The sequence below is a fragment of the Chenopodium album genome, chromosome 13, assembly GCF_948465745.1.
Source record: "Chenopodium album chromosome 13, dcCheAlbu1.1, whole genome shotgun sequence".
NCBI lineage: Eukaryota > Viridiplantae > Streptophyta > Magnoliopsida > Caryophyllales > Amaranthaceae > Chenopodium > Chenopodium album.
The window spans coordinates 38,370-49,987 of NC_137846.1; the positions used below are offsets into that span (position 1 = coordinate 38,370).

An 11,618-nucleotide genomic window follows, 5' to 3' on the forward strand; every position below is an offset into this window, starting at 1 on the left:
AACCAATTCGTAATTTTTTTTTTAATTATTAAATCGCACTGAACCATATTAGCAAAAAAAAAAAAAAAAAAAAAAAAAAGGAATAACATTACTAATTTGATTTGGTTTGCGGTTTAGTTTGGTTTTAAACCATATTAGTTTTACCCCTACTTATAGGACACATCCAACAAATTATTTTGTCTAAAAAAATGAATATATTTTGTTCAAGATTAGTGATATTGTCCATTATAAATATGTGAATTTTTCCTGTCGCACATGTTTTTTCATGACAATTATCGACTTATGGACCACCATGAGATCTTTAGAATTTGGAGTACATTCTTATGACCGACCAAGGTCATAAGCCAAATTATTGAACCACGATATTATTTGAAGCCCAAGACCAAGTAAGAGATTTCGAGTTTGGTGATTAGGGGCTCAGCTCTTTAAGAAGGGCCTAGAGCGATGGCCACCAAGCATTTTTTTTCCATTTTTGTTAATTGTTCATTTTTATTTTTTGGACCAATCACAACTTAACTTGTGTCACATAACCAGTAATAACACGTCATTGGCTTTTGTTGACCGGTTTGTTATTGAAGAAAGTAAACAGTCCAAAAGTTTGGATTATTCTTCTAGAACGATCCAATATTGAATTATAGAGTATTAAAAGAGAATTGAGCAAATTTGAAATTATTAAAACCAATTTTTCCAAAAAATAATATATATGGAAAAAATATATACGAAGTAATTTATATATATGGATGCCAGTCCTACAAAAATCAGTATACAAGGCTTGTTGATGACAGCTTCAATCTCTTTAACAAAGCATGTAGAGAAACTCATTAGACTTTGGAATGTCTATTTCCAAAAATAAACATATTATTACAAAATATTTAGACGACGACATGCCGCATTCTCGTCCTGCACATGTAATAGTATAGTCAGATCCAAGGAAATTATAATACTGTATACGATTCTAAGATTTATTATAACGTAGCATATCAGTCTCACAACAAAACATCACAGGTCACATATCATTCTCTTGAAAATTCCAGACTTCGTTAATTTTAACTCCCCTAATCCCTGGGTGTTTCATAATAACGTGTCCTCATTAGATTTACAAACTAGTGAACTACCGAGGAAGAAGGCAAATCACCTGTTATAATTTACTATGTGACCCTCGTAGGAAAACGACATATGCATATAGCCGGGATTCTGGGAAGTTTGTCGAGCAATTGTATCAAAAATATATGACAGTAAATAACTCGACCAAAAAAACCTTGAATTACATAGTATATAAAGCATACAATTTATACAAAAACAAGCTTAACCATATTCTTAGTTTAGGGGAGGGATGAATGAAAAGTTGGTGTCCAATATATGAGCTACCGACGCTAGTACCATTTTAAAAAAAATGATTGATGAATGTTGACATAATTAGAGAAATTTAACTATTGATAATTAATCAATGGACTTTGGAAATAAAAAAAATTAGGCAATATAAAACACTACAGCAGCATTGTCAAACCTAAACCCGATGCTAGAATGTTTAATTAAAAAAAAAAGTAACGGTCTCATGCAACAGGGAAAAAAGGTTTAGTTTTCCTTTGAATTACGTTTTTTCATGTATATACGTGACAAAATTAAATAAATAGTAAAGTAATTACTTTTAAAATTATGGGGCTAGTATTAGACTAGATAAAGTAACTGCGGATTTTTAATCATAAAAACAACCAACAGGCATCCATAGCAATGCATATGTTCATCATCACACAAATGAACTCATGAAAATATTTTTAAATAATAAATGCAAAAAAATCAAACAACACTCCACAGTCCAGATGAGAAACTATAAGCAAACAGAGCAACAAGAAGTTACCACTATAGTCTGAAAAGCACTCCCCACAGACAGCTTCAATATACAGCTTTCAGTGTGAGATGAAGAATCACCATCCTTGACATCGCTTTGGCCCTGCAAGGATGTGAGTCGTGTCACTGTGAGATTCCACCTCTAATTGAAGACAACATCAAAAATAATAAACATGCACAGTAATAGAATCCACAGACCTCGACTCCTTGATTAAGACAGTTTTTTCTTGATTGTGTAGAGTGGTGAATGAAAAAGGATAACCCACGTTGGTGAACAGGATTGGTATGGATAAAAAAAAATAAAAAAAAATAAAAACAACACCACCAACCACCACCTATGGCAAAAGGGAAAAGAAGGTTTTATGTTTATTGAAAATGAAAACATCAAGTACTTCACAAAATCTGCATGATTTCTAGGTTCAAGCAGTTCACACCATAGAAAAGGAAAGGGAGTGTCATAAATCGAACCATTATAGCTTTTTTCTGCTGAAAAAAACTGCTTGCAAAATCCAAATATCCTGATTCTCCCTTTCTCCTTGCCTTTCATTAACGAAAATCAGTCACCAAAGCCGTTTTCAAATGATGAAATACAGATACATATGAAACTAAGTCACCAAAGCAGTTATAAAATGATGCAATAAAGATACACATGAAATCAACAAGAGGATATTCAGTGGCAAAGAGGAGAGGGAACGATATTAAATAAGAGAAGAGAGCAATCAAAAGCCTAAAAAAATATACTTCTCATCAGCTAAGTACAAGCAGGTTATTTCAGAGTCAACTCTCAAGTACATTACAGCAGTAGTTGCAGATCACCAACCTTTTTAGAGTGTTTTTCATCTTGATTAACTTCAAAAAGAGAGGAGTAGTATGCTGGATCATATATAGATCCACCTAGTTGATCATCAGAATCTGCGGATTGTCTAACTACTGCAGGTGTGGCAGGACTTAGAAAACTGTTTCTTAAATCAAAATCTGCTTCTCGAGAAACTGCACTTTCGACATATGCAAGCCCCAGTCTGTACATCTGAATCCACAAGAAAGCCGACGATATTCTTACTGACAATCCAAGAATTTGCATTAACAGAGTGAGTTTCAAGGAAAAGATAAATGATGCTCCATTATTCTCTGACGAGATGTGCCTGCACATATACAAGAAAAAAGGACAGTCAGAAGAAAAGTCCATAGCCTCACTCCAATTAAAATATCCCACAGCTCAAAGGGTTCATAAACTTGTGGAAGCATTCCAAATGAGTTTCAACAAATTAATGGGGCAAGAAAATCAAGCTTCTTCGAATAATTGGGGTAAAACCGTAAAATATCAGAATCTACCATATACTCAGACCAAACAAAGAGAAACATCAATAAACAGGGCGCTACAGATATTTACAAAATTCACAATTATTAATTTCTTTACAATGTTGGTCACTATGTTTGGACATTCAAATTTTCAGATGTATATTGAAGTAAAGGACCCAAAAAAGTGTTAAGTGGAGCATTGCAATGAGGATTTAGAAGACAAAGCACCAAAAGAAGTCCCCACCCAATCTCTCAATCTAGCAGAGTTGACAAGGAGCATGAGTTGAGGGCTTGTAACCAATCAGATAACTCCTTCATATCTCAGTCCAAGAGGATTCTGGTGACATTAAAATTCCAAGATACCATCTACTAACCTAAAAATGCTATTGGGGCATGATATGCGAAAGTCAAGGAGACATTTACAATAAAATAACAATGGAGATATTGAGAGCTTCCAACCAATCAGTAAACTCTCTAATCCCCCAAACTCTTAGGCTCCATTTGTTACGACGGAAAAACAATTTTTTGGGAAAATGATTCTCCATGGAAAACAATTGCAAAAAATGGTTTTCCTTAAGGATGTAAGGAGTAGGGAGAACTACTTTCCATCTAAGGTAAAATAGTTTTCCATCCTTTACAAACCAAACAATGGAAAGTGGGAAAATCATATTCTTGAAAAATGTTTTCCGTCAAAACAAACGTACCTTGTCTCATCAAACACATGTTGTGTCGGGTTGACATGAACCCATTGGTGAACATAACAACAGATTGAAGTTTATAGATGCTGAGTTGACATGTATGCACCCATTGGTGAACATGACAACAGATTGAAGTTTATAGATGCTGTGAAAGTGTGAAACACATTGTGCCGAAAAGAGTTAGGTTTGACAGGAACTAACTAAGGCCATTTACCCACTAAGATGTTGTAAGGCTCATCCAAGAATTTGTTAGATATTGAAAAGTATTCATGTTGATTAAGAACTAAATAGTAGTGTATAAAGATGATGGATGAATAGAGGCAGCCAAGATTAATAGTGTTAATGAGAAAGTGACCGACCATATATCATAGGAGAAAAGAAGAAACCAGAAGATGTCCAGCAGGATTGCAGAGAAGAGTAAAAAGGCATAAGTTCGGCCAAGGCTTTGACTGCCACTCTCAATGGCAACAAGGGCAAACAGGGCAATAGCCAAGTTGATAAGAAGAACCCCAGTATACAGAGCTCCTAGAGATCCAACTAATGAGCATCCAATCTGAGAAAAGAAAAAAAAAATACCAACAGATTAAACAAGATACTCATATTAAAAATCAAAAATATCCAAAATTAAAAAGCTTGATAAACTTAACTTACTTGGACGTACAGGAGAATGACGGCAACGGATTGAAGTTTGTCGTAATCACGAAGCCAGGACTGTAATCGGGTCCTTAGAGAAGAACAAAGCATTATATTTGTATACCATAACCCTAATTCAATTCCCTAATCGTTTCTCTCTCAATTTCCCCAACTGATTTCGAGAATACCTAATTTTATTGTTTCTTTGTTTGAATACCTAATGCTTACCCATTCTTCTGCTCTATCATCACCCTCAACCTCGCTTCTCTATAGTTTAAATCGGTCGGCTTACCAATTTTAACTCTGTCTCTTAAACTTTTAATCAGAGACCTCCCTTGTATTACTGAACCACCTTTCTTTCTTATCTTTTGCCCTTGCAAATCCAGAATTGAATCACATATTTTACAGTTACTCACCTGATTTTCCAGATATTCAAAAAGCTGAGTATGATCCCGTGAACCAAAAATTATATACCAGTTAAATTAAAGAAAAACCATTACATTTGACATCTACGGTCACCTACTCACCTATGTTTTTTTGACTAACCAATGCTCGACTCGCTAATAATAAAGAATCAATTTGATTAGCCCATAATTTTAGGAAGGTGAGTTGAATGGAATAAATATTAAAAAGTACCAAAGTTGATTTTAATTTTTAAAAGTAAGAATGTCTTCATAAAAAAAACAGAAAAAAAAAACCTGCAATGAAGAAATTATTTTTTACAAAACTGAAGTTTGCACTCGTCTAAGGAAAGTCTCCCTTATTAGCACAAACTACCCAATGCAAAATCAAGATGATTCTCAATAATGTAGCTAAATTCGGTGCATGCCTAAGACCTTCGTAAGCCTTCACCTAACCTTGGAAAATCCCAACACATTTAAACCGATACCTAAAAACCAAACTGTCAAAGTTAAATCGTTAATCTCTATCAACTTTCCGCAAAACCCAAAAATCTAATTACCAAAACCATCAAATTCCCTTTCCACGACCCAAATCTCGAACCTTTTTTAAAACCAAAACCTTCGAAATCATGTAAACATTTGACATTAGATAAATTGTCCAGCCAGTTGTGTGTGTCGGGCGCACAACAGTGCATTGCGTGATACGTCCTTGCAACCGCTCCCGTATGTATAGCATGCCCTACACCACTCAAATATTGTATGCCTACATTTAGCGCATAGTCTGTACCTTTAAATACTCTATCTTTTATACATACCCCACACTTGATCTCCATTGCAAGGGGTAAAAACATTGCAAAAGCAAGCCGAGATTATGCCAGATTATTATCTCAACTTAGAGCTCGTGCAAAGTCCTAACCTCTTTCAACTTCTAAGTTCGTTATCTATTTCAAGATTAAATTTTCAGATTTTTGTTTATTATTTTGAGGCCTCTAATTACATTAAATTCGTGAATTTTTGGGTTTAAAGCCTACTAACTTAATACATAATGTTGGTAGTTTCAAAGATTATTATAATTTTAAGATCTCATGTATAGAATAAATTTTTAAATTTTTATAAAGTTTTAAACTTGCTGTAATTTTATGTATAAAGGTGTATTTTAAGGTTTTTATGAAGGAAATCTAAAGAATTATGTATAAGCTTTTGATTCTAATTAAAGGGAGGTTTTAAAGTGGTGTTTAATTGGATTTTGAAGGTTTTAAAGTACGTTAGTATTGCTGTAAATTTGGTTGTTTGGGTATTGATTGAGATTTTGTTGTTTGGTTTAGGAGAGGACCTCATAGAAGGTGTTTCTAGTTGGTAAAGTGGAATACCAATTCATTTCTCAAGTTACATACAAGTTACGAAACCTTGCCTTTAGAAGCATGTTTAGGGGCGTATCGAGAACTTAGTATCATGTATAGAGAAGACTGGGCTCAATTGTTTGGTTATACATGGTGATTTCCGTATGTTGTGTATTAATTTACCTTGTATGTATTGTTTATACGTTATTTTGCAAGATGCGCTTAGAGGCAAAGGTATGTGAGTATGTGGAATGAATTATTTTATTACTCGTTCATGATTATTGATATGAAATGAGTAAGGGAAGAATTAAAGTCTCCAAAAGACGAGGTGCTTCATGCACTTAAGGTGTTTGGGGTGCTTCATGCACTTAAGGTGAATATTCACCGAGGTAGTTAAAGGAATCAATAATAAATATTATTTGTCACTAATAAATTAAGAATTGAATTGGAAACTTGGATTGCTTGGATGATTTGATATTTGATTGATTGTATTGTTCTGCATACGAGTCATCATCAAGTCTAAACTTGTAAATCACGTAAAGTGCATGATGGATGAGCAATAAAACTCTAGATTGGTGCACAACTAGAGTAATGACAAGCAGGGGTTAGGGTACACGGGGTATTAGCCGTGCACTTTTCTAGAGGCCGTCTGATCTACGAGTCTCTTGTTTTAAATACTTTTCAAAAACTAGAAGTTAGATGAGATCTCATACTAGCTATGGTCACAGAGTCGCGCCCGTGGCCATTGGATGTTTATTGATGTTTCCGAAAGGAGGCATGGGGTTTTTCTTTTATTGATGTTCCAAATGGAGCATGAGATGGACAACCTTGTCTATTGCTTAATCTGATGAATAAAATGAAATGATTTAATTATTATTAACTAGTGAAGTCTTAGTAAAGTTGAAAATTGAGTCGTGTGATTGAGTCTATAATTTCATTGTTTGTCATGGTTGAATATAAGTAGCATGCTAGGGATTTCTTATTATATTTCGTAGCTTGTATGTACTCAGCGTTGCTTATTGTGTGCTTTTGTGTGTCTTTCTTTGGTCATGGCCTTCGCCTTTCAATGACCTTGTAATGATCTAATATTTACACTTGTAATAGTGGGAAGCAGATTAACCACAGGTTTTTATATATTCAGAACTTGCATCAAGGTGGTGGGATTTTGAGTGGAGTGTTGGTTACCATTCACAGTTTATGTAATTTCTTACTTTTGAACTTATTTAAACTATGGTTGTTTTATTTACCACTTTTACGGGGTTTTGAATAAGGGCCTTAATGGTTCCAAGTTGTAAGACTTAATTGGTTTTGATCGTTGGTTTTGAAACTTATTTTTAACTGAGTTAGTTTTTCCGCTGCTAAATCTGAAATAACCTTAACATTTGAACACGTGGCGGTAGCACGTCAGTAATTCTCTTGGATTTTGTTCAGGGTATTTACAGGTTTAAAGAGATAATTATTGGGGTGTTACATATATTTACTTGTGTTTATGGAATTATATATTGTACATGTGACTTTTAATGATTATCACTACTTTGTAGTTTTAAAAATAATGTTCAGTTATGTAACGATAGATGATCATTTATGTTTTTACATTTGGTAATTCAATTGTAATTGATCAAATGCATCATTATAATTGAACATTATTGATAATGTATTTGTTTATTTATTACATGTTACATTATTGCAGTGGGGAAAAAAAGGATATTATTATTTTTGAAGAAGCAAGTAAGTTTGAGTTAGTAGGGAACAATTTAAATCTACTGAAGAAGTTTATGAAATGTGTTCAAATTCCAATTATGTGGTCAAGCCAATGATCAAGTTGTTTCTAGTGTTCAAAAGATCAAGTGCTCAAATTCCTCCCATTAGCTTCCAAAAATGTAATAATTCCTATAAATGCTTAAGTGGCTCCTAATATTTATAAGAATACCTTTTAACCTTTTGTTATTAAGTACTATTCTTCTTATTGAAATATTAATTTTTTTATTCTTCTATAAGTGAATATTTTAGTATTTGAAACCGATCATTTAGTTTCTAAAAGTGATCATTAAGTTTTTGTAAAGAATCATTTAGCTTTTGTGAATGATAAAAATTAATTAACATAATACTTTACATAAAACCCGCAATTTTCATATAAAATTGTAAGAATTATTATGTAAACATATAATATCTATCAAACTTTAAACGTAAATAATTAAAAATTTAATAACATAGAGTAATTTTGTTAACAAATAATTTCTATAAGTTTTATCAATCAGCTATGGACATATATCTATTCATAAGTGAACATATTATATAATGCCTTTGCAAATCTTCTTGCTGCTATTCTATTATTCTTAGACTCGTGGTTTTTCTTCAGTAGCATTAGTTGAGTAGTGTATTGCATCCTCAACCTTCTGATTTGGCCCACCTGTTAATGAAAATGAATTGTTATTAAACTAAACATTAAGTGCTATATATATATATATTAATAACATTAAGTGCTATAACTTGTTTATTAAATTTTACTTAAAATGTTAGCTTTAAAGGCACAAACCTAGATTTCTGACTTGTTGTTCTCTTTTTTCCTAGCTTTTGAAGAAATTTCAAAGTTGAATTGTGACAGGCTAAAGTCGTAATCACCCAATCAAAAATAATACCTAAATCCACTAACTATGCAGATAGGGAAGAAGAACCACAGGGAAACGAGTTAATTTATTCCTAATTAATCAATATAATCTAAATTATCAAGTAACCAATTTGTTATTATAAAAGGGAACTAAACTACTAAGAGTATAAGTGAGAAGGAATAAAAGTAGGAGGAAAATCAATGAAATAAAAGCCTAGGGCATAGGTTCACCAATAAACAATATTCCAAGGTAAAACATAACAATCAATCATCAATGCATCAATTAATCAGATCATAAAGGGCTTTCGCTACGTATTACAATTACAGAGTTAATTTACCGGTATTAAATCTCATCCCTCGAATCTCTACTTAACCATTTATAAATTAGTCCGCCTATTGCAACTAAGCCTAAACATCAATTTTTATCTCTCGAATCTCGAATCAATATTGCTAAACTCATACAATTAAACCAGGCCTAATCTAATTGCATAGCATTAAATCAATCAATAGGAAATTAATCAAGCATTGATAACCAACAATAATAATTTACCCCTTCACATTAATTATGGATCCCCATAAACCCTAGAAAAAAAACTACTCAGACATAATTGAACATAAACTAAACAAAGCAATTAAAGGAAACATGATGAAAGAAATAAAGTAAAATAAATGAGATTAAAGTAGAAGAAATCGTTACCAAAGTAATCGAAATTAAGGAGTTGAATTAAGAACAAAAATGGAGAACAATGTTGTAGAGAGAGAAACTAACCTAAAGCTAAGTAGAGATAGAAAGCCTAAGAGAAGAGGTCCTAAGCAAAAGCATTAAAATCGTATTTATACAATAACCTGAAATTACTCCTAAATAGAAACTAAGTAATTGTCGAAGAAGCCTCCCCAGAAACACGCGCCCGATCGGGCGTAGGACCGCCCGATCGGGCCCGCCTTTTATCTTCGCCCTCTTGTTCTGGGCATCTGCCCGATCGGGCTAAAGCTTGCCCGATCGGGCCCGACTATATGCTGGACTTGGATTGGGCTCCATTCTTGGCCCAATTCGAATCTCCACTTCGGGTCTTGAATACTCGGTGTCCAAAAGCAATCGATCATGCCTTCAAATGCTCGTAGTTGTACCGTAATAATCCCGGGAAAAAGCTCCAAAGATGCAATTCCCTAGAAAACTCAACCGAAACTACGAAAACACTAGAAAACACCAATTAGTAATAAAAGTGGCTCTAACGAGCCAAAAATACTACTAATTACGACCAAGGGACGGAGGTAAAACACCATGTAAAGTAGACATATCAAATTGATGGTTTATATATACTTCCTTTATTTTATGATAAGAATGTATAAGTATAACTAAGCGTTATATTTATGAACATTTAGTTATTTATATTTGAACATACTTTTTTATTATGTATGAATGTGTCTTAAGTTTGTTTTTTAAAAAAAAAGTGTGCCTTGAGTTGTAGGTATATCATCTCCTTTTCACTTAAAACGGTATAAAAATTACAATCAAGCTTTGTTTGTTATGCATTTTATAAATGTTCATAAATGTATGTAGAAATGTTCATCATATTTAAAAATAATGAACATATTAATAAATGTAAAAGCGCATATATAAACTATTAAATAAACATTTCAAGTTTTGTATGCATTCATAATATTTTATACAAATCATTAGTACATATTTAAAAAAAAAATCAAATTAGAATATGTTAATGAACACGTATTAACATGTAATTATAGGTAAACATGTGAATAATTTTATTATATGTAAATGAACATATAGTGCTTTGTAATTGTTCATTTTACCTATGCATCCGAGATATTATTTTTTCAAGTGCAACACTCGACGCTTGTATATCTTTTAAAAGTGTTGGATCTACAATAAGACATTTTTGTTCATGTATTTTATTTTATTTTGTATTTTTTCTAATTTTATGTAGAGGTGTTTTATCATCATCACTGTTTTTACATTATATATTTATTTATTAATAATTTTTTTGAAGAAATATTTGTAAATTTAAAAATTTGAGTAAATATATACTTACATTTCTGAAGAATCGTTGTTTTTCTTCTCTGAAACAGATTTTTCCGAACTGAAAATTAAATTGAAGGAAGTAGATGTTAATATAACTAATTATTCGATATAGTCACTTTGAAATTGATCAATAATTAACATAAACTCTTACATTGATACATTTTCAGCGATTGAACTATCAATTTGTTTCCCATAACACAATCACAAACAAATTCTCAAAAAATTAGGGTTTGTATTTATATTTATTTATTTATTTTGCTATAAACATGAACATTAATATTTACTCTTTTGGTTTTCGCTTGTTTTTTTTTTGGGTGAAATTTGTTTCAATTTTTGATTTCGTCTGTGATGTTTGCCATTGTTGAAGTTTTAGAGCTTTAGATGAAAGAGAAAATGAAGAGAGATCGAGAGGAAATAACAGTTTTTAATTTTTTTTTTTTGTTTTGTTTTGTTTTTGTGTGGGGTAAGGGAGGTTACTGACAGCTTTTTTAATTAGGATAGTGGCCTAGTGGGGTGTATTGTGGGGAGTAGTGGTAGGCTGCGTTTTGTGGGGGTGTAGGGATAGTTCCCTACCATAGGGTCTAGCCATAAATAATTAGGCTAGTTTGGGCACATAATTTTCTGTCTGAAGTTTGGCCCAAGCCGAGGAATGGGCTGAATTTTCGGCCGCAAAGCCACGTTTATCAATAATCACCTTTACGGCTCTACCAGACTACAATTAATCTCTTTTTTACTGCTGTTAAAAAAAAG

General features: G+C 32.6%; 1 protein-coding gene across 2 annotated transcripts; it reads right to left on the reverse strand.

The window, feature by feature from the left end:
- Positions 1-700: 700 nt before the first annotated feature.
- LOC145575828 (uncharacterized) lies at positions 701-5,266 on the reverse strand. 2 transcript variants are annotated; one of them, XM_081633623.1, is made up of 6 exons: positions 4,497-5,266; positions 4,205-4,398; positions 2,669-2,990; positions 1,859-1,951; positions 1,136-1,194; positions 701-900 (listed from the first exon to the last, which is right to left on the reverse strand). In XM_081633623.1, exons 1-6 carry the CDS (start codon positions 4,587-4,589, stop codon positions 873-875), a joined length of 789 nt encoding a protein of 262 aa, XP_081489749.1. In that variant the 5' UTR covers positions 4,590-5,266; the 3' UTR covers positions 701-872. The 2 variants fall into 2 exon arrangements, with proteins under 2 accessions (XP_081489749.1, XP_081489750.1); XM_081633624.1 differs by lacking the exon at positions 1,136-1,194 and having other exon boundaries at positions 4,497-5,258.
- Positions 5,267-11,618: the final 6,352 nt, after the last annotated feature.